Source organism: Panthera leo, chromosome C1, assembly GCF_018350215.1.
Source record: "Panthera leo isolate Ple1 chromosome C1, P.leo_Ple1_pat1.1, whole genome shotgun sequence".
Classification (NCBI taxonomy): Eukaryota; Metazoa; Chordata; class Mammalia; order Carnivora; family Felidae; genus Panthera; species Panthera leo.
In genome coordinates this window covers 96,789,500-96,817,091 of record NC_056686.1, presented here as the reverse complement: position 1 = coordinate 96,817,091, position 27,592 = coordinate 96,789,500, and the positions used below count along the sequence as shown (strand labels likewise).

At 45.1% G+C, this 27,592-nt stretch overlaps 2 protein-coding genes and 2 long non-coding RNA genes across 12 annotated transcripts in view; 1 reads left to right on the top strand and 3 right to left on the bottom strand.

Annotated features, from left to right (window-relative positions):
* HIPK1 (homeodomain interacting protein kinase 1) overlaps positions 1 to 5,393 on the bottom strand; it is a 47,658-nt gene extending 42,265 nt beyond the window's left edge. For 6 of the 9 annotated variants that reach the window (XR_006206595.1, XM_042953498.1, XM_042953503.1 and 3 more), the window contains exon 1: positions 4,884 to 5,011. The gene's annotated coding sequence lies outside the window, so the exon portion shown is untranslated. Of the gene's footprint in view, positions 1 to 4,883; positions 5,012 to 5,291 lie in introns of those variants that run through there. The other 3 variants (XR_006206596.1, XM_042953506.1, XM_042953500.1) reach the window with 2 other exon arrangements.
* Positions 5,394 to 8,134: 2,741 nt separating this feature from the next.
* On the bottom strand, positions 8,135 to 22,284 carry LOC122228445. The gene is made up of 4 exons (XR_006206597.1): positions 20,970 to 22,284; positions 17,021 to 17,089; positions 9,905 to 10,024; positions 8,135 to 8,173 (listed from the first exon to the last, which is right to left on the bottom strand). It is a non-coding gene; the product is annotated as an uncharacterized LOC122228445 (long non-coding RNA).
* LOC122228446 lies at positions 10,078 to 10,818 on the top strand. Its single transcript, XR_006206598.1, has 2 exons — positions 10,078 to 10,414; positions 10,542 to 10,818. It is a non-coding gene; the product is annotated as an uncharacterized LOC122228446 (long non-coding RNA).
* A 417-nt stretch (positions 22,285 to 22,701) lies between the features above and the next one.
* Positions 22,702 to 27,541, bottom strand: DCLRE1B (DNA cross-link repair 1B). The gene is made up of 4 exons (XM_042953497.1): positions 27,118 to 27,541; positions 26,251 to 26,416; positions 25,497 to 25,679; positions 22,702 to 23,916 (listed from the first exon to the last, which is right to left on the bottom strand). The coding sequence occupies exons 1-4, from the start codon at positions 27,304 to 27,306 to the stop codon at positions 22,829 to 22,831; spliced, it is 1,626 nt and encodes a 541-aa protein (XP_042809431.1). The 5' UTR covers positions 27,307 to 27,541; the 3' UTR covers positions 22,702 to 22,828.
* Between the last annotated feature and the right edge of the window lie 51 nt (positions 27,542 to 27,592).

Below are 27,592 nucleotides of genomic sequence, written 5' to 3'. Positions count from 1 at the left end.
AAAATAACCTAAAATCAATACTGTATGTTGACTGCCCGCCTCTGAGGCACTTGTCCTCGGCTGACATGTACACAGATGTACATATTCTCGAGCACGCTGATATGTAAAGAATATTCATATCATTCAAGTAGGTAAGTGAGAAAACACAAGCTGTAAAAGTAAAGCAAGCAGGTTTGGGAAGAAAACTCCTTCACTGCAATATCATCTCTCTCTCCACTCTACCCATTTCTCTCCACCCCTGCTGACAATCCTGGACTAAGCCTAACTTACCTCCCCCAAATGGTACTCTCAAGCCTCCTTTTTAAGCTCCTTTCTCCCAATTCATTCTTTACAACTGAAGTTTTAAAAAGCGCCAATCCGTCCCCTGCCTAAAACCTTACGATAAAGTCCAAAATCTCTAAATTTCCAGCAGTGCTAAATTTCTCCTATCCTAGTTCCTTCACACGTAACGTTCCCTCTCTGAACTTTGTTTTTGCCTGTTAGCCTTCTCTTTTTCTATAACTTCTGCTTATCCTTTTAGTGTCTCTGCTTTACTCTCTCATTCACCCCAGGCACATGGCTGTGTTTACCAGTCCCTCTCACCAACAGAAAGTGATGTGTGGGTGAGCTCTTTGTGTTCCTTTCCATTTACAGCAGCAAGAACCTATGGAGACCCAGGTTCCACCATGAGACCACATCCAAGGGAGGCAGAGCAGTAAGATGTAAAGAACTGTCTCTGGATGATCAGAGCAGAGCCGCCTGCCCACCACGAATGCTCAGTTCAACCCGGAACATTTACTTCAGGCTGTTGCATGAGAGAAAAACTATTTTCCTAGGTTATGTACATTTTAGTCAGCCTTACGCTGACAAATACACTCAGGAAAGCCTTGCCCAGACCACTTCATACTAGCTTACGTTTCCTGGTAAAGGCTCTCATAGCATTCTCTACCACTTCTTACCACTCACCACACTTGTACTTACTTATTTCATTTATTCACTTAACAAACATGTATTGAGTACCTAATATGTCTGCCTGGCACTTTTCTAGAAACTAGGGATAACAAGTGGTGTTCCAGATGGACAAGTTCCCTCATCTCTTGGAATTTACTTTCTGCTGGGAAGACAAATACACACACACACATCCAAGAAAATAGTAGCTAGTGATAATGCTATGATGAAAACACAGTAATATGATAGAGACAGTGGGAAGGGGAGACATACTCTAGATTTGGTGGTCAGGGAAGGCCTTGCAAGGTGGTAGTACTTACACTAAGACCTAATTGACAAGAAGGAGCCACTCCAGTGAAAGAGAACAGTTGGTGCCAAGGCACATTCTTGGCCTATTTGAAGAAGAGATCCAGTATGGATGGAATAGAACAGGGAAGAAAATAATAGAAGCAGGGCCCAAAGAGGCAGACAAGGGCCAGATCACATATTAACTCATGAGGTCACCCTAAATTTCATTCTAAGTATGACTATTTATTTCAAAGTTGACATCCAAACTTCAAGTTTCATGAGGACAATTCTCAGTATCACAGAAGGTTTCTTTCTTTCTTTCTTTCTATCACCAGAATCTATCACAATGGTTAGCATATAGTATGTGTCAAATGTTTGCTAGGATGAATGACTAGAAAGAGATCACATACTTCTCCATATGTAAACATAAGGGGATCTCAGGTGTCATTCTAAATTAGAGCAATATTCAAGTGAGACAGAAATTATAGTCCCTTGCCTACAAGAGAATATATAGATTAGTTTTCTAAGTGTAGTGATACAAAAGGAAAAAATAAGCTTGAAACCCTAAGGACACCATTTGAATGGAAGTTCCCCACCCCTTTCCTGTAGCACTTTCCTTCAGAAGGAACCAACAAGCCAGCTCCCCAACCAGTATGCAAAGAGAGGGTGTGGAATAAGTGGTGTTAGCTGATGAAAGACTAACTCTACAATTCTATGTAATTTACAGCCATATAATCAATATTTTGTAATATCTTGGTAAACTGGCTGATGGGTACTTTCCTTCTAAGCAGGACAAGTCCCATAAAGTTTAGAATGAAGAAAGCTATACCTCGAGGAGTTTCAAGCACAAGGAAAATGTCAAATTAACAGCGTAGATGAATATGGAACATAAACGCTGGGATGACCCTGTTTAGATCCGTCAGCAAAGGCCTAAGGAAAACAGGACTTAAATAAGGTAACAACAGGTTGGCAGATGGAAGGTAGAACAAGTTCTTTCAGATGAGATAACTTTTACCAGTATGCCAGGGAATGTGGAAAAGTGAAAAACTGTTTCTAGGAAGGAGATGTATTTGAGAAGCAGAAGACACTAGCAAAAAGTACAGAGTCTGACAGCTAAAATGGACCTTACGAGATTCTTTCCAAAACCCCCTAATTCCAAGATGAGAAAAAGGAGACCCAAGAAAGGCAGACAAGTTTCACACAGAGCTAATGAGTAGCATTGCTGGCAAAGAATTCAGGTCTTCTGATTCTTTTCCACTAAACACTGGGAAAGCACTGTACCAGGTGCCCTTAAAGATTCCAAAAGAAATACACACATTTCCCTATCTTCAAAGAGCTTAGAATATTGCTCAGATGATATAACCAAAGAGAGAGAGAGAAATATAAAAACAGGATGTAAGTTTTTTTTAAAAAGCCAAATTATGCTCTACAAAAATACTTAAGTCATGTAGGGAGCTGGGAAATTAGGAACAAAAAAGGAACCAAAAAGCAAATCAGTGACTGTTGGGGTAGTACTTGAAGGAAAAAGGATTTTGATCACTTGTGTTCAGAATGGCATGAAATGTAAGGGAAGAGACTGGGGAGAAATTAATAACTGTAACTTTAAAAAAAGACTAAAAAAATATGGATTGCTTTATGCAGTCTTGAAAATGAAAATAAAAGGACAGATCAGGAAGTTCATGTTTGCAAAATTAGTTCAAATTACAAAAGGACCGGTTACAATACATAACCAACAACAAGTTGCACAAGTTCCAAGTGTAAGAAGTTTACAGGGCAGGTCTGGCTCCCTGATTTCTCCCAACACAACCAGTGACTAAGCTGTGCTTATGAAAACAAAACCACAGGATGAAGAAATTCGATTTTCCAGAGAACTGTGAATTTTGAGATTATCTTCTTTTTCTTTTAGGAGGGAGTTCTGGTTTGGTTTTCAATCTCGAGTTACCAATCAACTTACTCTACAGTCCATAAACCTATAATATCCAAAAATAGTATAAACTATTTATGAGAATCACAGCAAAAGTCCTACTTACCAACTAGAACCAGTAGACACATTTACAAGATCTCAATCACCACTTTACTCATCAGATGCTTTACTGGCTTGGCTGCCTTCAGTCCCAACCACAAGTGACTTTACCAGAATATCTTTCAAGCAAGGAGCAGTATCTTAAAGTGAAGGATACCAGTATTGTAACACAGAACCCAGAACCCATTACGTGTGGAGGTCCAAAATCACCAGCTAAATAACAATTATTAAGTAATAGGACTTGTTAGATTTTTTAATGTTTTACAGAAAGCATTAGACCTACATAAATAAAAACTGGTAATGATCTGAATTCTCTACAATCTCTAAATCTCACACACACACACACACACACACACACACACACACACACCAGATCAGGAATCTAAAATAGCTTTACACAAACAAGAACAAAATTGTAGGTTTCGCTGAGGGCATCAGCCACTTAATTTAACCCCACTTCATCAAGAGCAGGAAGCCAGGCTGCTGTTCTCATCAGTTACTAAGGAACAAATAAGATAAAGGATAGAGCGGGCAGAAGAATTTTTACAGTTGAAATGAATACTTTGATGCAATCACTGAGAATTCCCAAAGTGTCACTAAGGAAAAGCACCTCGGGCGGCCTCAAAACGAGTCCATCTACAACTGAGGTCGAGGCTTAAGCGGAGGAAAGACAATTGGAGCTTGGGATTGTTTTTTCCCCTTCTCGAGCCCCTCCCCCCTTCCCCCCACCTAAACAGGAAAGAAAACGCGCCCAGCATAAACACAGGCCAAGGCTCACGACTTGTCACCACAACAAACTGGAGGTTGGACAAGCGCTCCTGGAGACCGAGCCCCAAGTCTTGGTTGCTAAACACAAAAAGGGCCTCTTTCCCACAGACCTATGAAAGTGCGGGCCTTACCCAAGAGTTTTTGGTTGTTTCCTCACCTTCTCTCTCTCTCTCTCTCTCTCTCTCTCTCTCTCTCTCTCTCTCTCTCTCTCTCTCTAACGAAAGCTTTGGGAAAGCGGCGACAGCAAAAGTTTCCCTCTGAGCCAGACCTCTAGATCCGCCTTGCACAGACACACATTAGGTGGGCTGGTCCCACGTAGTCTCCACCATCATTACAAATTACAAACCTAACGATTAAAGAACAGAAGCGGAGAGGACAGAAAAAGCTTCCACACCCACCCCACCACTGCCGTCCTTTCCAGGCACCGCTTTCTGGTCGCAAAGAGCACAAATAACCCAAAACCATGGTGATAAGCAGAGCTGTGAAATGCACACGCACAAGTCACACGCTGGGAACCTGCCACGACGGCCGTGGGGTAGGGGGGTGGGGGGGAACCGGCCGGGTGAGGAGGCGCAAGGCGGCCCCCTGTCATCTAAGGACAACAACACGCCCCGAAGAGAAGTGGCAGCAGGCTGGGGGAGTTGCCCCGAAAACAAACCCGGAGCCTTCGCGCTTTCCCGAGGACGCAAGCCCCTCCGCGGCCGCGAACGACCGGGCCGCAGGACTGGGCGCCGGGTCCCGGGTGGGGGCGCGCCCAGGGAGGCGCCCCCCGCAGGCCGGGCGCCCCGAAGAGCCCCGCGGCCCGGCCGGCCCCGCCTCGGGGAGCGGATGGGAGCTCGCTTCCCGCCGAAGCCCCTTCCCGCCCGGCCCGACTCACCGCCGGTGGGTCTGGTTCTCAGCCGCGAGCTGGGGCTGCCGTGAGGAGGCGGCGGAGGAGACGAGATCCGGGGCCCCGCCGCCGGGTCATCATACCCCCCGCGCGAGCCGGCCCGGGCCCCGGCCCCCGCCCCCCGGAGCCGTCCCCGCGCCTGTCCCGCGGGGGGCGCCCCCTCAGCCTCCCGCCCGCTCCGCCGCCCGGCCCCTGGCCGCCGCCGCCGCCGCCGCCTCAGCCCCGCGCGCTCCCGCCTCGGCCTCCTGCTGCCGTCCGGGGCCACCGCCGGGCCCCTGGCTCCGCAGCCGCCGTTGTCGCCAGACCCGACGAGTCGAGCGCCGAGCGACCGCCCCCCCCCCCCCGGCGGCCCCGCCCCGCGGGAACCATTCACCGGCCCCGCGCCATGACACCTACTGAGGCGGAAGTGCCGAGGAGCGGGACGATTAGGACGACAACATAGTACAGATGGGAGTGGGACCGGGAGGACCTCCGTGGGGAGCCAGCGTGGATCGAGTGCGGGGGCCGGATTCCCCGCCCCCTCCCTCCCCGCAGCAGACTCCGCGGTGATTTAAAGGTGCTTGGTGGCGGTGGGGGGGTCCAGCTGTAAAATGTCATCCCAGCCAGTGTGACATCACCACAGTCTAGTGTGACACCCCCAGAGATTGGGCAGCGCGCAGGGAGGCACTGCCTACCCGGGAAGCCACCCTGCTGGTGAGGAATTACCTCAGTTTAGGCTTTAACGTTTCGTTGCAGTCTGGAGACGTTCTAGCAGAGTGGCCTCCATGTACGGGATCTGGAAGCCTCCACGTACATCAGGAGCCCCTCACTAAGGCTCTTCCACTGCCGCCTTAGGAACCTGGGTTTGCATTAGGAGGTGAGAAAGAGCAGCTGTGCTCTGGACCCAGCACCTCAAAACGAGCTGTGAGCAAATGCTATGGTAATGTTCTTGCCTCTACCAGGAGGTGGTAAGGCTGGGTGTTCAGGAAACGAGGTGCGTTGGGCACAGAGCATTCTGAAAAAATGGACACTGAAAACTAGGTTATCCTTACAGAAAGACAGTTGCCGTCTTCCAGAGTCAAGAGACTGTAGGACTTCAGATGTACCTCCCGCTGTGTAAAATGTTCTTATTCCTAAAGTAGGGACCATTTTTAGAGAGACAGTAATATAATCTACTTTTTTCTATCCTGCAAGTGCTGGAGGCAGCAATGATCTGAGCCCTACAGAGTGACTGGTCAGCACAAGGGGTGTCTGCATATACTCTTTGAAGAGGTGGACAGATGTGGCTACGTTAAGATTTTCCTATTACACTGTACTTCTCAGATCTCACTTGTACGTTCTTGACCTCTTTGGATCCCCATCTCCTCACCAAAAACAAAACAAAACAAAAAAAAGGAATTTTTGTGAAAATGTGTTCATACTTTTGTGAAGAAGTGATAATGCTAAGTTCCTACGTTAGGCTTTCTTTTCTGGCTTAACAACACAGGGAGCAATACTATTATATTGGGAACCGGAAATTTATTTCCCTAGGGGACCAAGGTTAGCAAGTGTTCAATCTCACAGGGCAGTTTTGTTTGCTTATTTTCACAGGGAATTTAGAGAACATAAAGTTCTACATTGGGCTGACCTGGGAAACATCAAAATAGAGAGAGTGGGCAAGTATGCCCGCTTGGGGAGCCAGGAAAAAGGCAGAACTTGAGCTCTGGTGTGGAAACTGATCGTGCTCAAAAGTCAGACTTCACACACACACTAATTGCTCACCATGACTTGGCTCAACCAAACTCCATGACCTGCTTTTAGGCCCCTGTTCGCTCAAGTTATGTCCCTTCCCTCTTTTCAAACACATCTCAAAATTCAGCCTTAAGGAGCCTTTCCTGATTGACCCCCATTTTACTCTAATCATTTAATTCTGCATCATCATCTGTCTACTTAATTGATTTCCTTGTGCCTTATTTGTTTATTCTTGTCTATTTTCATGGTTCTCAGGCCATTTCCTCAACCTGCCTCACTGCATGGAGACCTTCTCAAAATCTGCTTTTTTTCCCCTCTCTAATATCATTCATTTATCCATCCAACAAATTGTATGCCTGCTTTATTCCAGAAACTCTCCTAGATACTGGGTCAGATGCCAAATGGATATGACATGAACTTTTCCTTTAGCTTACAGTCTAGTGAGGGGGGAGAAAAATGCATGGAGACATATATAAGACTTGAATGACAGAGCCAGGGAAGACTTTGGAGAAGGAGATATTTAAACATAAAATGGTCAAAGAAATGTCAAAGTTTAATGTAGTTAGGGTTCATTTGTCCATTCAGCAAATATCTATTAATAGAGTATCTTCTGTGTGCCAGGGACTGTATTAGAAATTAAAGATACAAAAAAGAAAGACATGGTCCATGCTCTGAAAGGGCTTACAGTTTGGCAGAGAAGTGGCAGGATGTGGAATTAGTAAGGTAGATTGAATTGGATTTTATTGTTTTAATATTTATTTATTTTGAGAGAGAGAGAGAGAGACAGAGGGAGAGAATCCCAAGCAGGCTCCTCCCCATAAGAGCAGAGCCTCCCCGCACCTCCCAGGGTTGGGGGAGGAAAGCGGTTTCAATCTAACGAATTGTGAGATCATGACCTGAGGCAAAATCAAGACTCTTAATCTGACTGAGCCACCCAGGTGCCTCTACTGAATCAGATTTTTAAGTTTATTTATTTATTTATTTATTTATTTATTTATTTATTTATTTAGAGAGGGGGAAGGGCAGAGAGAGAGAGAGAGAGAGAGAGAGAGAGAGAGAGAGAGAAGCCCAATCAGGCTCCACACTGCCAGCACAGAGCCCAGTACAGGGCTTGAAACCACAAATCGTGAGATCATGACCTGAGCTGAACTCAAGAGTCTACTGAGCCACCCAGGCGCCCCCTGAATCAGGTTTTAAAGGCAATGAAGGTTTAATCAGACAGGTAATTAGAGGTTTAATCAGACAGGTAATATGAAGGAATCTGTGCTTTAAAGAGAGCTAGTGGCTGGAGGATGGCTGACTAGAATGTGTAACACTAAGGATAAGGCTCCATAGCTCAGGGGTTAGAGCACTGGTCTTGTAGAATGTGTAACACTAGAGAAATCCTAATTAGAAAGCTACGATGATGGGGCCTGGGTGGCTCAGTTGGTTGAATGTCCGTCCTACTTACTTTTGACTTTGGCTCAGGTCATGATCCCAGGGTCGTGGGATGGAGCCCTGTGTTGGACTCCTGCTTGGGATTCTCTCTCTCCCTTTGCCGGCCTCCCCTGCTCACTCTCTTGCTCTCTCTAAAATAAAAAAATAAAAATAAGCTATGATGAGGGTTTGGTCAAGCAGAGAACATGGAGAGAAAGGGGCAGATTGAGAACTATTTCCTCCCAGACAGAATCAGTGCAGCCACAGAGGTAGACGGAGCCAATGCCAGTTGGAAGCATTAAATCTCACCTAGGGTATAACATTCCCCTTGGGCCTAGAGCCTAGATTCAGTGTTGCAGGCAAGAAGTCACTTGCTCAGGAGCTGCAAAGCTTAAGGCCAACTAGGAGAAGCTGACCAAAAGGCTGTGTCATGAGAAAAGTTTAATCAAAAAGCTAGTCAAACTATCAGAACAAGTAGTGAATCCAAGGGGCCAGGAAGAAAAGAGAATTCAAGCAGAAGCCAACAGTTCTAAAACAGGGAAAAACCATATGAGAGTAAAGGCCCAAAGGAAAGGATGGGGGGCAAAACATGCAAAAATCCTTTGAAACGAGAGGGAATCCTCAATGACTTTTAAAATCTAGTCTCCAGAAAGCTTTTTATTTGGGAATAATTCCAAACACACAGAAAAGTTAAAGAATAGTAAAAAGAGTACTCCTATATCCTTTATCCTTTACTTGGATTTGTTTATTAATATTTTGCCCCTTTCGCTTTAACAATTGCAGTCTCAGACAATATACATACACATTTTTTTTTTTCTGACCATTGGAAAGTACATTGCAGGGGCGCCTGGGTGGCTCAGTCGGTTGAGCCTCCGACTTCAGCTCAGTTCATGATCTCACAGTTTGTGAGTTTGAGCCCCACATCGGGCTCTGTGCTGACAGCTTAGAGCCTGGAGCCTGCTTTGAGTTCTGTGGTTCCCCCTCTCTCTGCCCCTCCCCCACTCACATTCTGTCTCTCTGTATCTCTCAAAAATAAATAAACCTTAAAAAAATTATTTTAAAAAAAGGAAAGTAAATTGCATACACCATGCTCCTTTATCCCTTAATACTTGAATGTCCTAAGAATAAGTACATTCTTTTACATACACCATATATACAGTTGTCAATTCCAGGAGACTTAACATTGATATAATACTTTTAATCTACCATTCATATTCCCAGTTTTGTCACTTAATCCAATAACATCATTCTTACCATTTTCCCCCTTCCCATATAGGATCCAGTTTAAGATCATACATCGCCTGTCTCTGTAATCTCCTTCAATCTGCACCCATTCCCTAGCTTTTCTCTGTCTTTGATATTTTTGAAGAGTACATACAGCCTGTCCCCTTTGTTTAGACAATAGAATGTTCCTCATTTTACAATGGTTATTTTTATAGTTTGTCTCACATTTATTCATTATTAGATCCCGGTTATCCATTCCTGGCCAGAATACTACATAATTGATATTGTGCCCTTCCCAGGATATGAAACCCAAAGTCAGCTGATGTCACTGTCCCTCACTGGGCGGTAATAATTTTGGTAGTTGAGGTGTCTGATTCCCCCACAGGATACTTCCTATTTTGTTTCTAGTAATAAGCAATCTGTGGGGAGAATCTTAGACCATGCAAATATCCTGCTTCTTGTTAAACAGATTCCCCTAGATTTAACGTCTATTGATGATTCTTGTTTGTAGCAATCCTCCCTTATCTCTCATTAATTAATTAATTTAGTTGTCTATTAATGCTACATAGGTTCATGGATTACTATGGTTTTCAATAATTTATAATTCCTTATGTACTTTATTTGGGTGCTAAAATTTTCCAGATCTAGTCAATGGGTACCTTTTCAAACTGTGGGGTTTTTTTTAGCATGTCTGAATGTGAGATGTTCTGGATTAGTCTTGATCCTTGCAGATTCACCATTCCTGGGAGGCTTGGATTTCTCCACTGGATGCCTTGTATCTGGCCGGGAAAAAAAAGGGGTGGGGGGGGGCGGGGAGAAAATATGGATTATTTGTGTGGGAAGTTTTTATAGGCCAGGCCTGCAGGTAGCAAACACATAGATCTACTCTGCACACGTTACATTGGTGGGAACTCAGGAATGTGGATGCTGCTAGAGAGATTAGGAGATGACAAAAATCTCTCTGTATGGCCAAGAGGAAAAGAGGCATGACTCAGAAAAATTAGGCCAGTCTCTGTCACACTTGTCCAAAAGCCATTCCCTATGTTACATTTTCCATATTAATAGAATTCCAGTTTTATACAGATAGAAGGAAGATCCTTTGATTTCAAGAAAGGTGGCTTCCTCTCACCAAATCAGGAGATAAATCACAGTGGACCAAACCAGTCCTGGTAATTCCATTTCTCTTTACCAATGACTAATCTAGGGGTGGGTATAGGACTCAGTTCTGGTCAACAAAATAGGAAGGGAAGCCTACTGGGAGGCTCCTAGGAAAGTTTTTCTTTTTGTATAAAAAAGACAGGAACTTCGCAGAAGAAATTCTTTTGCTCCTGCCTCTCTTTTTGCTGAGACAAAGGAACAAAGACACCAGACCTGGAGCTGCCATGGCCATCTTGTGACCATAAGTGTGATAGCAAACAAAGATGGACACAGTCAGCATGCTGAGGACAGCAAAGGAGACAGATAGAAAGAACGGGTCCTTGATGACATAGGTAAGCTTCTGAATGAACCTGGAACTGCCCACTGCTTCTGGACTTCTTTTTTTAAGTAAATAAATGTTCTTGTGTATCAACAACACTATTAGACAAGTTTTCTATTCTTTTCAGTCAAAAAAAAAATTAGTCTTAAGCAATATAGGAGAGAACTAGGAGAGATTTTCTAGAAGAAGGAGCTAATTGGTGGTGTCCAATCTGAGAAGTAAAGGAGAATAAGGATGTAAGAGTGGCCAGTGGATTTGCAATTAGAAAGTCACTGCTGATCTTGGTAAGAGCAATTTTAGCGGCATGGTGGGGACAGAAATGATGTGATTTCTACAAGGGATTTTTCCTAATATGAGTGGTGACTGACAAATGAGGAAGGATGGTTTGGTCCAACTGGGTGATAAAATCTACTGTAGTCACTTCCCATATTCAGCTCTTAATATCCAAGGAAGCTGCTTGGGTCCATGCCGTCTACTTTGGCTACATCTGAGAAATCATGAACTGAATCATTTTCATTGCTCTCTTTGCTACTCCCCACAGGAAGGAGCCAGGAAAGGTTGTTCTGGCCCCTTAACTGGTTTCATAGAGGGCAAATCCAGCATGTATGATGGGGACTAAATAGGACCTTTTTAAAACATTTCCTTCCAGGATTTATTGACTGCATATAAGTACCAGGCATTGAGCTAAACAGAATAAAAAGGTGCATAAAGCACATCCCATGACCTCTGGGTCCTCAACGTAATTAAAGAGATAAATTAGGAACAATTATAACAAGTTCAAGATTGGTCCTCAAAGTGGCATTACAAGTGCTGAGGAATATAGCAGTTAACTCTCTGGAGATCACTGCAGAAGCTTCTAGAAGTATCACTATTGACTGAGCAGGGACTTAAAAGAAGATAGCAGCACTATTTTGGTTAGGCCATCAGTGAGATGTTACTTGGTTTTTTTTTTTTTTAATTTATTATTTTAACATTTATTTTTGAGAGAGAGAGTGTGAGTCGGGGAGGAGCAGAGAGAGATCCCAAGCAGGCTCCATACTGACAGCTACGAGCCTGGTGTGGGTCTCCAACTCATGAACCATGAGATCATGACCTGAGATGAAGTCAGATGCTCAACTGACTGAGCCACCCAGGTGCCCCAGATGTTTTTTGTTTTTAGTAACTCTCTACCTTTTTCATGCAAAATGTGAACAGAAGAATAAATATGCCATTATATTATCATATACAGGAGGCATGAGCTCTTAAGTATGACAGGTACTCCTTGGAAAGAAGTTATTGGTATTTACTAGGCTGCCTGAGAGCCATGGGGTTAGAAACTAAAACCAGAGAAGATGAGTGTCATATACAAAGCTGAGAAGTCAAGTACCCACCTGTGTTAGCAATCCACCTAGGATGATCAGGTGAGTACCCTCCTTTTATAGAGAAAATCTCTCCTCTATATTGTTAGAAGGCCTGGTGCCCTCACAGCCCCCCACACTTCTCAACTTCCCCAGCGTCTCCCCCACTAAAGCTGGGTTGGTTGCTGGGCTGAATAATACAATGGCAGGTAGGACCTGGCTTCCCTGCTCTCAGGTGTAAGTCTTGCTAATCTTATTTTCTTTTTGTATCAAAAGAGGACATTTTGGGGACTGGGTCCCAGCAGAAATGATGGCTTCGGTGGAAGGGGAGTTTGGAAGAAGGCCATAGCTGTGGGATTAAAGAGAAAGAGTCCAATACAACCAATGGAAAGAAAGGGAAGGTGAAACTAGAGAGAGGTAGTGCTTATACCACATTGTGAATGCCTGAAATGCCACTGAGTTGTACACTCTCAAATGGTTAATTGTGGGGCGCCTGGGTGGCTCAGTCAGTTGAGTGTCCAACTCTTGATTTCAGCTTAGGTCATGATCCAAGAGTCCTGGGATTGAGCCCTGCATCGGGATCCGTGCTGAGCATGGAGCCTGCTTAGGGCTCTCTATCCCCCTGCCCTTCCCCCCTGCCCTCACTCTCTCTCTCTAAAATTAAAAAAAAAAATTTTTTTTTAATGGTTAATTGTGTGTTATATGACCTTCACTTCAAAAAAAAAGGATTTGCAGGATTCAGAGATAATGAGCAAGAGACTTGATCCCTCGTTTTCCTAATTTTCAAGTCTCCCAGAGACTTCTGGGAGAAGAGCCGTGCCTTAAATACTCATACAACTGTGTCTACTCTTCCTCAGACCTTCCTTCCCCTCTAATGATTTCTATTTCCCCCTTTATCTACACATGACCATCTTACTCCCTCACTTTCTCCATATACCAACACTTTATTCGGCAAGACCAAGGGATAGTGCTTTTCTGTCGCTTTCCCTGAGTCATTGTCATTTCTCATTATCCTGCCCCCAAAATTCTGTAGCTTCTCACCTTCGACCAACTGTTACACAAGCTTTTAGCACCTGCACTCCATATGTCTTTCTGTATTCTCGATTCTAAGTCAAAGCCAAAGCCAAAACAAATGCTCTGGAAAGGGACACAGAGACCCACAAGGGAGAAGGCTATGAATCAGGACAGGAACTTGAAATTCAATCACTGAATATAATTTGTGCTAAGTCATTTTGCACTTCCTACAGACTCAGAAATCAAAAACGCCCCAATGAAGTATCCCTTGCCTAACACAGTTCCTGATATGTGGTCAGTACCAGTAACTATTTGGCTGAGTAAATTACTGAGTGTTTATTCACAGTGTCAAAGCATCAGAATTCAGTTAACTATACAATGGAGTTTTAGAAATCTCAAAATAACAATCTTCACCTTTGGCTGTGAATTTAACTTTATTTTTTTATTATTACTTTGGGAAACTCACATTTATAAAATCTATAAGCTGTCATCAAGGGATTAGTAAGTGGTTCTGTCCATTGGAGGTGGGACAGGAGGAGGGGCCCTGTCAAAACCCGAAAGGGTAAATTCTCTGATATGAAATAGCCTTCTGCCTGACCAACCTCAGTGCTCCCAGAATGGCCAGTACAGAAGAAAATCATGGGCTTTGGAGCCTTGATGTCAGTAGGAATCCAGAGTCTCCCAGTAACTAGGGTGTGATAGTAGGCATGTTTATAAAGGTCACCTTCCTCATTCTGTTCTAATGTTTATTAATTTTTAAGAGCAAGAGAGACAGAGCGTGAGCAGGGGAGGGGCAGAGAGAGAGGGAGACACAGAATCTAAACCAGGATCCAGGCTCTGAGCTGTCAGCACAGAGCCCGACGCGGGGCTCGAACTTATGGACCACGAGATCATGACCTGGGCCGAAGTCGGACGCTTAACCGACTGAATCACACAGGTGCTCCTCGTTCTTAAATGGAGATGATAAACACCTTCTCCTTACCTCCTTCATTCCCTCCATCAGAAAGTTTCCTCAATGTTACTTTCAAAAAATATCCCGAACCCACTACTATTCATCTCCACGGATACAGACTTTCTGATCTCACAGACAGAAGTGAAATATAGACTATATAATATAAATACTATATAGAATATAATAAATACAGATTTTTCAGTCCTATCTTGATCAAAAGGGAGTGCACGTTTTAGTTATGAATATATTGACTAGGAGCCTTACATAGAACCAAAAATTACCTGTTCATTCTGGTGCTCCTCTGTAAGGATGTAGAATATTACAACTTGGTGAATTAATCAAAAAGGTTCAATTCAGACTAAATTTGACTATAGTCTATCCTCCATTATATCTTCTCGATCTCATAGATGCAGATATTCAAAGATCAGGACTAATGTTATTCCCAATAAAATTTTATTAAGCTTTATAATAATTTAAACAATTTAGAAAGTGACTATTCTCTACAAAATGATTTTTTTTTCAACTGAAGAGCCCTAGTCTCTCAGAAAATATAACCTTTAATCCCAAGGCTTGTGTTGACTCCAAAGCAAGTAAAACATGTTTCTTTCTCTTAAGTACATAGTTACAAAACAGTCTATTATAGGAAATAGTGTCAATTCAAAAAATACTCCAGTTACTTGTAAAATAAACTCATTTTTTCTTCTCCCTTTCTTTATTCCCCCCCAAATATCTGTATATATTTTTGGGTACATATATAGTTATATATATATACTTCTCCTTTGTGAAAGCTTTGGTGGAGGCAAAGGTATGTCTTTCTTTCTGTAGCTGCTTGTGCTAAAGTGGTTTCCCTAATAAATTTATGTTCAGACACAATGCAAATCCCCTTTCTTCCAGAAACCCCAGTTCAGCTCACCAGTATCTCTTACAGCTGCAAGCCCTTCGTAACTGGCATGCCTGCTTTCATTCTTGCCCCATTTTCCATCTGTTGCTTCTAAAAATATATATCAGATAATATCTCCCCCCTACTTTAAAGCACTCCAGTAGCTTATACTTAGACTAAAGCCTAAACTTCTTACTTTAACCTGTAAGTCACTTCTGACCCCACTTCTGCCTTCCTCTCTGAACTCCTCTTCTCCCCCTCTAACACATGCTCTTTTCTTTTCTTTTTTTTTTTTTAATTTATGTATTTATTTTGAGAGAGAGAGAGCATGTGCGCATGCATGGGACGGGCAGAGAGAGAGAGGGAGAGAGAGAGAATCCCAGGCAGGCTCTGCACGCAGAGCCCCCACTCAGGGCTCAAACTCATGAACCATGAGATCATGACCTGAGCCGAAGTCAGATGCTTAACTGACTCAGCCACCCAGGCACCCCGACCCACGCTCTTCTTAATGTTCCTTAGACACAAAACTCATTCCCATCACATGGTCTTTGCACTGATGCTACCCTCCAGGTCTTCACCTTGATGAGGGAGGGTGGGGGCAAGATGAGGGCAAAGTACAGGCTAACAGCACCCAACCCCCCCCCCCCCCCCCCCCCCCCGCCAGCTGGGATATGTGTGATATTCCTTGGACACTCCCAGCTGGCTGCCCAGAACAGGGGAAAGGAAAGAAAGCAGATGGTTGACTGATAGAGATCACAGTCATGCAGGACAGGAGTCTCCTTCAAGTTATGGATAACTCAGTAAACTGCAAGAAAAAGGCAATCTTCTCCATAGCCTAATCTCCAGAAACCTATAGACTCTGTTTCCTGGAGCCCTAATATCACCCTCATCATGATGTAAAGGGGGCTTAAGTGCTTGCCGTGGTGATGTGGGAAACAAAGGCAAATGAAAAATTAAATTCCTTTACTGCCTACAGCCCATTGACAACTCCTTGAAACAGGCAGAGTGACCTTCCTCTAGGAGCTCAGCTGCCTCGATGATGACACTTTGCTGGGGGCAAAAGGGAATCTTGGCTTAACATTACCCTGACCCCTCAAGATCCTGTAAGTCTACTTTAACATATAAAAATTCTTTTGTAAACTTCCTTTATCTCAACTCCCCCAAGATATGCTGCAGTCATACTCTAAGCTTATGGTCCCCTGATATACATCTGAAGGGTCTCATAACAGGTTTTACTGAACGGTAATAAATGGCATTTTCCTAACAACACCTAGCCCCTCAAGGTCCTGGAAACCTTGCTTCCAGAATTCCTTAGAGACTTAGGCTGTCCGTAACCGTCTCCCAACCTCAGGGTATATAATCAGCTATCAGTCACAACCCCAATGCAGCTCTTTTCTGCCCACAGGTCCTGTTCCCATGCCTTAATAAAATCACCTTTTTGCACCAAAGACATCTTCAAGAATTCTTTCTTGGCCATCGGCTCTGAACCCCACCATCACCCTAAAACCCCATTAACCTGACTGGATTCATTAATTTATTCATTCAACCAATGTTGGTTATTAAGAACAGGCTGGGGCACCTGGGTGGCTCAGTTGATTAAGCGTCCAACTCTTGATTTCCGCTCAGGTCATGATCTCACAGTTCATGGGATGGAGCCACAGCACAGAGCCTGCCTGGAATTCTCTCCCTCTTTCTCCCTGCACCTCCCCTGCTCTTCCCTGCCTACAGTGCATGCTCTCTCTCTCTCTCTCTCTCAAAATAAAATTAAAAAAAAAAAAAAAAAGAATCTGCTATGTGTTCTAGACATTATGGATGCAACAGTGAACAAAAGAAACAAACAAAAAAACCACTCCTGGAGTTTACATTCTAGTACAGTACACACTGACCTCAGTAAGATCTCAACATTTGTTAGAGTGTTAGAAAGTGGTAAGGGCTCTATGGAGAAAAAACGAGGAAGGGAGAGAGGGAGTGGCTGACCAGGTGGTTGCAATTTTAAACAGAATGACCAAGAATAGTCTCGCTGAGCAAGACCGTGAATGAGGTAAGGGAACCATCTGGATGGTATCTGGATGTAAAACACTGTAAGGAGAGGAAATGAGTGAGGTGAGCACTTACCTGGTACACTGGAGGGACTGCAAGGAGGTCAGCAGGCTTGGAGCAGGGTAAGCGAAGGGTGAGAGAGTCCTAGGAGAGGAGAGAAGGTGGCAGATCGTGTGGACCAGGGAGACCACTGTAAAAACTTCCATTTCTATTCTGAGTGAACTGGAAAGACATTTGAGGATTTGAACAGAGAAGTGACACGGGATGACTTATATCAGGCCTGCTGTGGGTACGAGACCGTGTATCTGCAGGGGAAGAGGCAGATGTTGGAAGCAAGGAGAACGTTGAAGAGGCTCTTGCAATAACTCAGACATGAAACAAAGTCTGCTTGGACAAAGATGGTAGAGGTGAAGATGGGGAAAAGGAAGATTCGGGATATGTTTCAAGGCAGTCAACAGGATTTACCAACGGTAGTGTGGGTGGGAGGGAAAGCAAAGAGAAAGGGAAAATAGGAAACCAAGCCCACTAAAGAAACAATAGGATTGCTCAGCAGAATGGAAGTCCATTTTGATGTATGATGTCATGAATTTAAAATGAAACCAGCCAGCCTGGTTGAGGGCTTTCTTCAACAGAATCTAGCTGCTCTAATGCAGATAAAGAGCAGATAGTATAATTTATTCAGAATTGGAGTTTTTCAAGGCAAGTCTGCCTGAGTGGGAGAGAGATAAAGGGAGTTGTATCGATGGACCATGGGATACAGTCAGGTCAAGGTGGGGTGTGAAGCCAAGAGAGGGCTGGCATTGACAATGGAGGTACTTGAGCAAATAACGTGGGCAAAAAGCAGGTTTAAAATCGAGATTTCAGATGTAGTACAATTTCTGGTTAATGACAGGGTGGTGAGGAAGAAGGAAGTAAGGTCTTTGGAGATGAGGAGGTCAAAGAGCTTGAGAGGCTGGAATGTTGAAGTCATCCAGAGTGAAGACATACTTGTGAAGGAGAAAGTGAACACGTGGCAATTTGGGGAGACTGGTGTGCTCAGAGAGCATGGGCACTCCCTGCCTTTCCCTCATACCTTGCCCTAAACATCTCTCCCATCTAAGTTATAGTCTTTTATAACGAACCAGTGATCTGGTAAGTAAAATTTTTTTCTGAGTTCTGCAAGCTGCTCCAGCAAATTATCTAAATCCAAGGAGTCGTTGGAACCTCCGATTGATAGCCAGTGGTCAGAAGCACAGGTGACAACCTGGGCTTGCAATTGGTGTCTGAGAGGGAGGAGAGCAGTCTTGTAGTCTTGAACCCTTAACCTGTGGGATTGGAGGCTATTTTCACGTGGAGAGTGTCAGAATTGAGTTGAATTACAGGACACCCAGCAGGTATCGGAGAATTGTTGGTTGGTGGAGGACGGTGCACCCCTCCTCCCCAGTTTAGGAATTGGGTGCTCAGAACCTTTTAGCAGGTTTTCTCCAAACCTTCTATCCCTGACTCCCTATGTACAGGAGTCTAGTCCCTCCCTGATGCCTTGTTTCTATGGAGCTTGGTTAGTAGGGTGAGTGAGCTTCCCCCAATGTTCTTTGTTGCCCAAAAGCACACTTTATAGTAAGCACATTAAGAATGGGACTATAGCACTGGGAACAAACTTTTCATTCTCCATTCCCCCAAATTATTGAAAATTGATGGGAAGATTCAGAATTGGTAAAATAGCCATAATACAATTGTGTCATAAATATGTGAATATTAAAATCAATATAAGTCAAATAAGATCAATATAAATCAAATAAGTGAATATTATAAGGGAAAGACTAACCCAAGCCTAGCCAGAAGTTTTGTGTGATTGAAAGATGATTCAGCGAGCCATCTGGCCGGGAAAAGAACCAAGCCCAAGATTCTGGGAGCTTTCTGTGATCCGGTGGGTTAAGGATGTGTTCAAAATAGACAAATCACCCAGGAATGAGATGGTCAAGGTGGAAGGCCATAGTTAAATGAAAGCACTGTGATCAAAATAAAGACAAGCTTGGGATGCGTTGGTGGCTCAATTCCTGAGTCAGGGGTATCCGTACTTGGGATCCTCTCTCCCTCTCTGTCTACCCTTCCTCTGCTCGTCATTCTCATTCTCTCTCTCTCTCTTTCTCAAAACAAACTTTAAAAATCAAATGTTAAAAAAATAAAGATAAGCTTAACCATTCTGAGAATTTCCACAGGGAGTTGTAAATTTAGAAGATTATAATGGCAAGCAGAATTATTCTGTATCAATGTAGCGGGGTGTTCCATGGAGGAGGAAGTGGGAAGCACCATGAACTCAAGACAAAACAGCCTGTTGTGGTAGTGATTGGGGAGGGCAAAGGGTGGAAGGCAGGTAACAAACTGACAGCAATTCACTAGTGGTAGCATGGACCCCCAGATGGAATTTCTCCTGCTTAAGGAGCACTCCAAGAATACAGAGAACCAGTCTCCCTGGGAATTGTCTTGACATGGAGAACCCAAGTCCAGATCCCTTTACTTGAATAAGCAGACTCACTTATCTCCCATTTCCAACCACAAAGGAGAGTCTGTATCAGGAGTGAGAGATGGTCCCTCAAAGCCAGCCAGGCAGATTTTTTTTTCTCCAAAGGGACTTAAGCTAGCGTCGGTTTCCTTGTGGAAAAGTACGTGTTTTCCCACAGATCATGAAACAGCTAATTGATCTCTAGGGAACTTCCTTTCTCCCGGTATCTTCAAGCCCAACTGTAAGATCTCAGATCTGTGGGGTCATCCTTAGATTCTAAAAATAAATTGGCTACTTCTAGGTATATGCAATGCAGCACTTTTATATGAGACTATGGAGATACTGAATGAATAAGGCAACTGCCAATCTCTATTATAAGCCGAACAAATTTACTTGAGAATAGTATGGAATTTCCCCGTTATTAAAACACAAACATGCCATCAACATCTAAATTCCTCAAAGCCATTTGCTTCTACTCCCCCTTCTGAATTCATATAGATTCCATTTCAAGGAATGTGTGTGATACATCACACGCCAAGAATGGACTGGCTCCCTTGTTGCTAGAAGATAGTGCCAATCTGGGGGCCCTGATACTGAAGACTACCTTATCTCTCCCAGTCACCTTTGGGGAGCAGAGAAGTGAGGCAGCTAGAGGCTCCTGGAGGAACTCAAGCTAAGCCTTATCCACACAGCTGTAGTAAATATTTATGAACTTAACACACAAGATGATTTGCCACGTGTTTACATGTACCTGAATGTACATGTTTACATTCATTTGAACTTAAGGAATCTTCAAGGTATTCTAATACCCTCCTCCTCTGCAGAAAGGATAGTAAGGAAACCTTTCTGGTGGGCAACTGGGCACAATTCATATTAAGAACTTAAAAATTGTAACCCCACTCCCAGTAATTTAAGGAAATAAACAAAATATGCCATGATACATGCACAGCAAAGATGTTCACTGTGTCTAATTGTGAAAAAAGAGCACACAGCATGTTGAATAATATGGAAATGGTTTACTTACCTATGTAAGGCATTATACAACTACTCATAACTACATTTTGAATAGTACTTAATGATACAAAGAAACATTTAAGATTAAGAAAGTAAAATGTGGGATTAAAACTATATCCACTGTTACCCCAATTTTGAAAAATAGTGTATATTTAATATGTTTATACATACAAAAAAGGACTAGAACAATTGATGTACATGGAGGAATTACAATTGACTTTTTATGTTTTTCAGTGACTTCCAAAATTTCATTTTATACACGGAACAATTTCTTTAGAGAACCAGAGGCTAAGAGAACCAACATCTGAAATACCCATATGTGGTAGACACTGAGCTAAGAATTTTACCACTTATATTTTTGGGTTCGAGCCCTGCATCAGACTCTGTGCTGACAGCTCAGAACCTAGAGCCTGCCTGCTTCGGATTCTGTGTCTCTCTCTCTCTCTGCCCTCGCCACCCCCCACCCCCACCCCCCATGCTCTGTCTCTCAAAAATGAATAAACATTAAAAAAAAAAAAAGAATTTTACCAATTATCTAACCTCCAGAGCCATCAGGAGAGGGAGGCATCTCAGTCCTTGTTTTACAGATGAGGAACTGAGGCTCCACTATTCAGGCCTGGTTTCTTTTTACCCCGGGGTGCCCTGGATTCAAGCCAAGGACAATGCCTTGTTTCCTGCTGCCCCACAAGCCTCACCTGCTGCAGCTCCTAGTGGGCGCACCGGAGGCTTATAGTGACAAAACAGGGCTGTGTACAGCTTGCCGAAGAGCAAGGCCTTATTTGACTTTATAAACACTTCATATCTTCTTCCCAAAGTAGAAAACCTTTTTATTCCTGGGCAAGAAACAACCTTTATTGCGAGGCTTCCTTCTGAAGTAGTTTTTATTCGTGTGCCCAGCTCTACATGCCTGTACCCAGTCTCAGAGCCTATGGTGTCTGCTGTCCTGCTTATTGGTTTGGCACGTTGTCAGGCTGGGAGCAGAAGGACAGGGCAGAGCTGCACACCCCCAGCCCTTCCACCAGCTGGCTCCTTGGTCTCTGCCCTGGATACTAAAACAAACAGGCTGTGTGCTCTGGCTCCCTACTCAACCCAAGGGGGCGGGGGGCGGGGAGAGCGGCAAATATCCCAGCTATGTGAACAATCAGGAATATCTGGCAGCACATTTGATCTTTTGTAACTTTATTTTGGCTAAATAGTCAGGGCCTCCAGGCAGCTGGGAGGCCATCATACCCTACGTGCACCGTTCAGCTGGGTTCCAGGTATGGCCTTGGTGAAGGGTACCCACTATGCCAGCTGGCTCTGTTCCAGAGAAGTCTCTAGTGACACTAACTGCAGACTCTCATAGAGGCAGGAGCGAGTTTTTCTCTACCATTCCAGGGTTCTTCACTGCTTCCTGTTCCCTCCCAGAGGCAAAGACAGGAAGTCACTTGGACAGGGTCACAACAAGTTAGTGACATTCGAGATTGTATCATGCCGCCTGGATCACCACTTTACCCTCCAACAGTTCCTAACTTAAAAAATGGAATTTTTATCTGGGACTTTTATCTGGGAAGAAGGGTAAGAAGACTTGGGAATGGCACATGGCGCACAAAATAACAATGGGAGTGACCCGGTCCTTTCTGATTCAGACTGCATCTCTTGCTGCACCCATGTCAGAGGACTGCATGTTCAAAAAAGTTGCAGAAATACTGAGTTCAACAGATTAAGTTACTGTAAGACTTCTCAGAACCTTTAGTGTGCTCATGTATGCTGTGCAGAGGGTATATTGAAAAGTGTTGTTTTATTTTCAGAGACAGAGAATGTGAACAGGGGAGGGGCAGAGAGAAGGGAGAGAGATTTTCAAGCAGGCTCCATGCCATTAGCACAGAGCCCCGTGTGGGGCTGGAGCCCACGAAACCGTGAGACTATGACCTGAGCTGAAATAGAGTTAGATGCTCAATCGACTTAGCCACCTAGGCGCCCCTGAAAAGTGTTTCTTAAACGTAGCCAACCATGAAACTAATGGCTTCACGGGCACTAGGATTCCAATGAACACACTTTGTGAGCTACTGCTCCAGGGTGAGCCCACGGGGATCCTGTGAAGATGGAAAAGTAAGGCCTAGGGGTGCCTGGGTGGCTCAGTTGGTTAAGCGTCTGACTTCCGCTCACGTCACGATCTCGCGATCTGTGAGTTCGAGCCCCGTGTCGGGCTCTGTTGCTGACAGCTCGGAGCCTGGAGCCTGTTTCGGATTCTGTCTCCCCGGCTCTCTCTGTCCCTCCCCCACTCGTGCTCCATCTGTCTCTCAAAAATGAATAAATGTAAAAAAAAATTTTTTTAGAAAAGTAAGGCCCAAAACAAAGTCTCTCCAGCAGCCATGGGTCACTATCTTTACAACCGCGGTGTTGGATCAAACGAAGGTGTCATTCTCCTCCCTGTACCTCAGCAAGTGTTTATGGTATTTTTCCACTTGCTGGTCAAAGCCCCTGGAAGAGAACTGGGCCTGGAAAAAGTTCACTGGAGTCAGAAGGTATTTCAGTGCCAGGCCCCTGAACTCAGGAGCCAGGAGAGGGGTTGCCTCGCTGCTGTGAGTCAGGGGACAATCCTGGCCCATCCAAGTGCTCTGGTTCCCTGTGGCTACTGCGCCATCATGGTTTCCCCTGGGGACGGAGTGGGGCCACACACCAATTTCCTCCCCAGTTTCTAGAGCCATAAATTCCTCATCTGTAGACCGTAAGTGCACTGACACATTCAAGGGGGCAGTCAGTACAGTCACCATCTTCTGGGACTCTGAGAAAGGGACGGCCCCATCCCGCTCTTTGCTGCAGAGGTCCGGAAGCAACGGTTTTTTGATCTGCAAAGGACGGTGGGAAGCCTGCTTCTCGAGGTGCCCAGAAAGGTTGTCATTCTTGGCCTCCTGCGAGTCCATGTCACCTTGAGATTGATCAGCAGTTTCTGGAAAGGAGTCAAACACGACACCCTGGGTTCTCGGCCTCTTTAGTCTCCTTTCTAACAACAGCCAGAGCAAGCTTGGTTTTCTTGAGGAGGAATTCATATACTGCTGCACAGAGTGCGGGACCAGGGGCACAGAGAGCCTGGGGCTCAGGCTGTCCTGAAAGTAGTCCCTGCAGGGCTGCCGACCGACGATGGGCACCACCTGGCAAGGCTTCAGTGCTGCCACAAAGGCCCGGAGCTCCGAGTAGGAGGAGTGGTCCGAGTAAGGGATGATGTGGATGTCGGGGTGGGAGCTGTGGGTTTTCCGGCTTGTGGGAAGGATGGCAATGGTAGGGTGGGTCTGGTTCCAATGTAGCATGGCAGAACGGCAGACCTCCATGTGGTCCACGGCATGGATGCGGCCGGCCTTCTCCTCCACCGTGAACACGTCTGCCAGGCCCAGAAGCTGCACCAACTCCAGGCGCCGAGGACTCAATACCACCCAGGTCTGAAACTCCAGGGCCAGCTGCTCCAGCAGCGACTCTTTTCCCAGGCTATAGAGTCCTGAACGATGTCAAAGGGAATGGGAAAAGCAAGGGATGAAAGAGAAAGAAGATACTGGAGAATCCTAATAAATCAACCAAATGTTTAACAAAAACACACAAAACTAACAGGGCAATCAGGGAGTGTATCAGGGAGGAGGTGGCATTTGAGCGGAGATACATAGAGGATGGGGGAGGGCTTCACACAGGATCCACTCACTCATTCAGGTCAACAAAGGACAGCATCTACCTGGTGTTAGGCACTATGAAAACAAGCACAAGCCTCAGTCCTCAAGGAGTGTAATCTACATGGGGACCCAGACACAGTGGTCAAGAGCAATGTTAAAAGCATACACACACTATTATGAGAGCATAGGAAAGTATCTACCAGTTGATTACAGGGAAGGTTTCCTGAAAATGGCCACCGGGCGGTCCTAAACGACAGGTGTAAGTTCACCTGGCAGGGGAAGGGGGTGGTTCGGTGTCACTAAAGTGCAGACAAGGAACTGGCAGGAAATGACACAGGAGAGGTAAGCAAGGCTTGTATGATAGAGAGCCTGTATATATTGCTAAGGAGCTTGAACTTAATTCTGTAAGTGAAAGAGAGCTATTAAAGAGTTTGCACCAGGAAAATGGCTAATTTTAATCACAGGAATATTATGATCTGAGGAGGGCTTTAGGGAAAAAAAATGTGACAGCAGTGTTACTGGATCGCCTGCATGAGGAAATGCTGAAAGCATAAGTACTGGTTAGAAGGCCCCAAAATGTTTTACGCTGTTGTGGAATCGCTAGAACAAACACACAGTTGGTTTCTTGATGTGTCTGATTTGAAGCTCGGCATTCACTTGAATATCTACGTTCTGATAAATTTCACTTGCTCAGATAACAAAGGTTTACTGATTGCCTCCTCAGGCATTAATCTAAGCATCTGAGATATATCCATAAGGAAAGCAAAGAGCCCTGCCATTGTGGAATTCTAGCAGGGGGAGACAAAAAGCAAATACGATAGCATGTAAATTGTGGAATACATTATAAGGTGATGAGTGCAATATTGGCCCCCTCCTATTTAAAAACCTTCAACAGCTTTTTGTCCAAATGTAACCATTTGGATGAAGTTACATTTGGGATTACATTTAGGATCAAGTTGAAGCTTACAAGCAAGCACTTCAGCCCCTCCTGCCTTTCCAGCCTCCTCACCCACTACGTGTCCACCATACCGGCTGCTGCCTCTCTGTTCCACAAACAAGACTTCTTCCTACCTCCATCCATGCTCTCAAGGAGTGTGAGTGTGTGTGTGTGTGTGTGTGTGTGTCAAGAGAAGTAGAGAACAAACAATAAGTAATAGCTTGGATCGAAGCATGGATAAGAGTAAGGTGATGAGTGCTATGAAAAAATAAAACAGTTGGTTACAGAAGATCAGGAGTTGGGCATGTGAGAGTATGAGAGTAGAGATGGTTGGAAGGTTGCAATTTAAATAAGGTGGTCAGGGTAGGTTTCACGGAGAAGGGGACATCTACGAAGACCTAAAAGACACGTGAAACCCTCCCAAAACCCAAGATTTGCTAGCTTTCGGTGAGAGAAAAAGGAAAGGAAACCACTCACCAATCTTTATGTTATGCTGTGGATGCTTTCGAATGAGCTCGATAATCTGGCGGGCAGCTTCTTGTCGGGAGGGAAGAACCCGGGCTGGGTTGCAATTGGTGTTATCTAGGTATAAGGTATGGATCTGTTTCCCTAGTTTCAGGGCTGGTTCCTTTAGCATGGATGGTGTATACCGAAAGTCACCTGGAAGAATATATGGGGGGCAGAGAGTCAGAGACAAAAGTATAGAAGACGAGCCCCTCCCACTTAAAAAAATGTTTATTTATTTATTTTGAAAGAAAGAGAGGGAGAGAGAGCAGCAGAGGAGGGACAAAAAGAGAGGAAGACAGAGAAGCCCAAGCAGGCTCCACACTGTCAACACCAAGCCCAACACAGGGTTCAAACCCACGGACCGTGAGATCATGACCTGAGCCAAAACCAAGAGTCGGACACTTAACCAACTGAGCCACCCAAGTGCCCCCAGCCTCTCTCACTTTCAACAGCTGATGGACATTTGCTTACCAGCCTGTGGAAAAACTGTCAGGGAGTCTGGCACTAACACAGTATAGCTTCTTTTTAGAAATGTCTCCATTCTGCTTCTGTTTTTATTATTCTTTACAAGGTCTGGACCCATAAAGCGTGGGAAATCAGTTGAGAAAGGTCACTGTGCTCACATGGGATGAAGCTAGGAGGCCTCCAGACTTCTGAGTTAAGGCTGCTCAAGAAAAGTAGTATCTAGTCTGGGAAGGTGGGAGAGACCCCTTGGGAGGCCCACCTGTGTAGAGGATGGTTCCAAAGTATCCTTCAAAGAGAAACATGACAGAGCCAGGGCAGTGATTGGCATCCAGGAGGGTTACAGTCATGGTCTCTCGCCCAATTTCATCTAGAGGCAGGACATGGCTCTCACCAACCTCCAGGGCTCGGATCCACTTCTTGGATACCTGGGGGGAAAGTTGGTCATTCTACTGAACACAAACTCTCCTCGATACTGTCTTGGGTTAGGAATCACCCCTTTACCCAAGTGAGGGAAAGCTGACCACATCCTAAACCACCCTGTAGCAGAAGCTGTAATAGAGATTCTCCCAAATCCCCCACTCTTCCCTCCCGCCCTTTCTACAGTTTAAATGAAAGAGTCCAGAAAACACTCTAGGCAGCGTCTCTCAAACTATCTGATCATAATAATCTCTTGGGGGCACCTCTTAAAATTCTAACCAGATTTCCAGGACCTGCACCAGCTATATCTACTGGATCAGACGGGGGGGGGGGGGGGGGGGGGGGCGGAGATAATGGGGGAGGGGGTACTGCAGAATGTGTATAGTCACCCAGCATATTAGGTGGATTCTTCTGAGACAAGTTTAGGAAACACTGGCCTAGCTGATATGAAAATACAGGTACAGTTTCCTTAGCTGGACCAAAAGATCTCCCCAACTTATAGCTGAAACATCGCAGGTCAGCCAGTCAAGAAACCACACTCCCATTCTGGGCTAAGAACATATTTCTGGGTTCAAACAACTCCCGCACTGGTAAAAATCGGTCCTCCTGGTCCCTAACCTACGAGTCTGAGGCTGTGACAGATAGGAAATCCCCACCCAGATGCTCGGCCCACCTCTCAGAGGACTCCAGCACCCCCCCACCCCCGTACCTGTAGGTGACGATGCACGAGGTAAGCAGTGATTGGGGAGCAGTAGAGGGGCCGGGCCCAGGTGCTAGACAAACCCACGGTGTGGTCCGAGTGCATGTGGGACAAAAAGAAGAGCCGTGCGGAACCAGCCCGGCGCAGGCTCCAAAAGTCCACCGCGATGGGCGTATGGGGGATCAGGGTCCCGTTCATGGTGGCGGGGCTGGAGGGTCACCAGCGAGATCTTCATGGGCACAGAACTGCCGCGTGAGGCTCCTGCAACCACGCCCTGAAGAAAGTCACGCTGGGGCAAGAACGCGGACAGAACCCCTAACGGGAAGCCAGCCCAGTAGAGGAATAAGTCCCTAGCGTGGGGAGAAAAAGGAAGTGGCCGTGCTCTTGCGAGTCCTGGGTGGAATCGCAAACCGCCAAAGACTCTCGGCCGAGCGCCACTCCTACCCGCGCGCGGGAGCCGGGGCCAAGGCCGGGCGCTCAAAGC

Excerpts from the sequence above, each read along its gene's own strand:
- DCLRE1B (XM_042953497.1), bottom strand. The coding sequence starts at position 27,306 with ATGAACGGGACCCTGATCCCCCATACGCCCATCGCGGTGGACTTTTGG. Across the intron at positions 26,417-27,117 it reads TCGTGCATCGTCACCTACAG|GTATCCAAGAAGTGGATCCG; the intron begins GTACGGGGGTGG and ends CTTTCCCCCCAG. Across the intron at positions 23,917-25,496 it reads ACAGCATAACATAAAGATTG|GACTCTATAGCCTGGGAAAA; the intron begins GTGAGTGGTTTC and ends GACATCGTTCAG.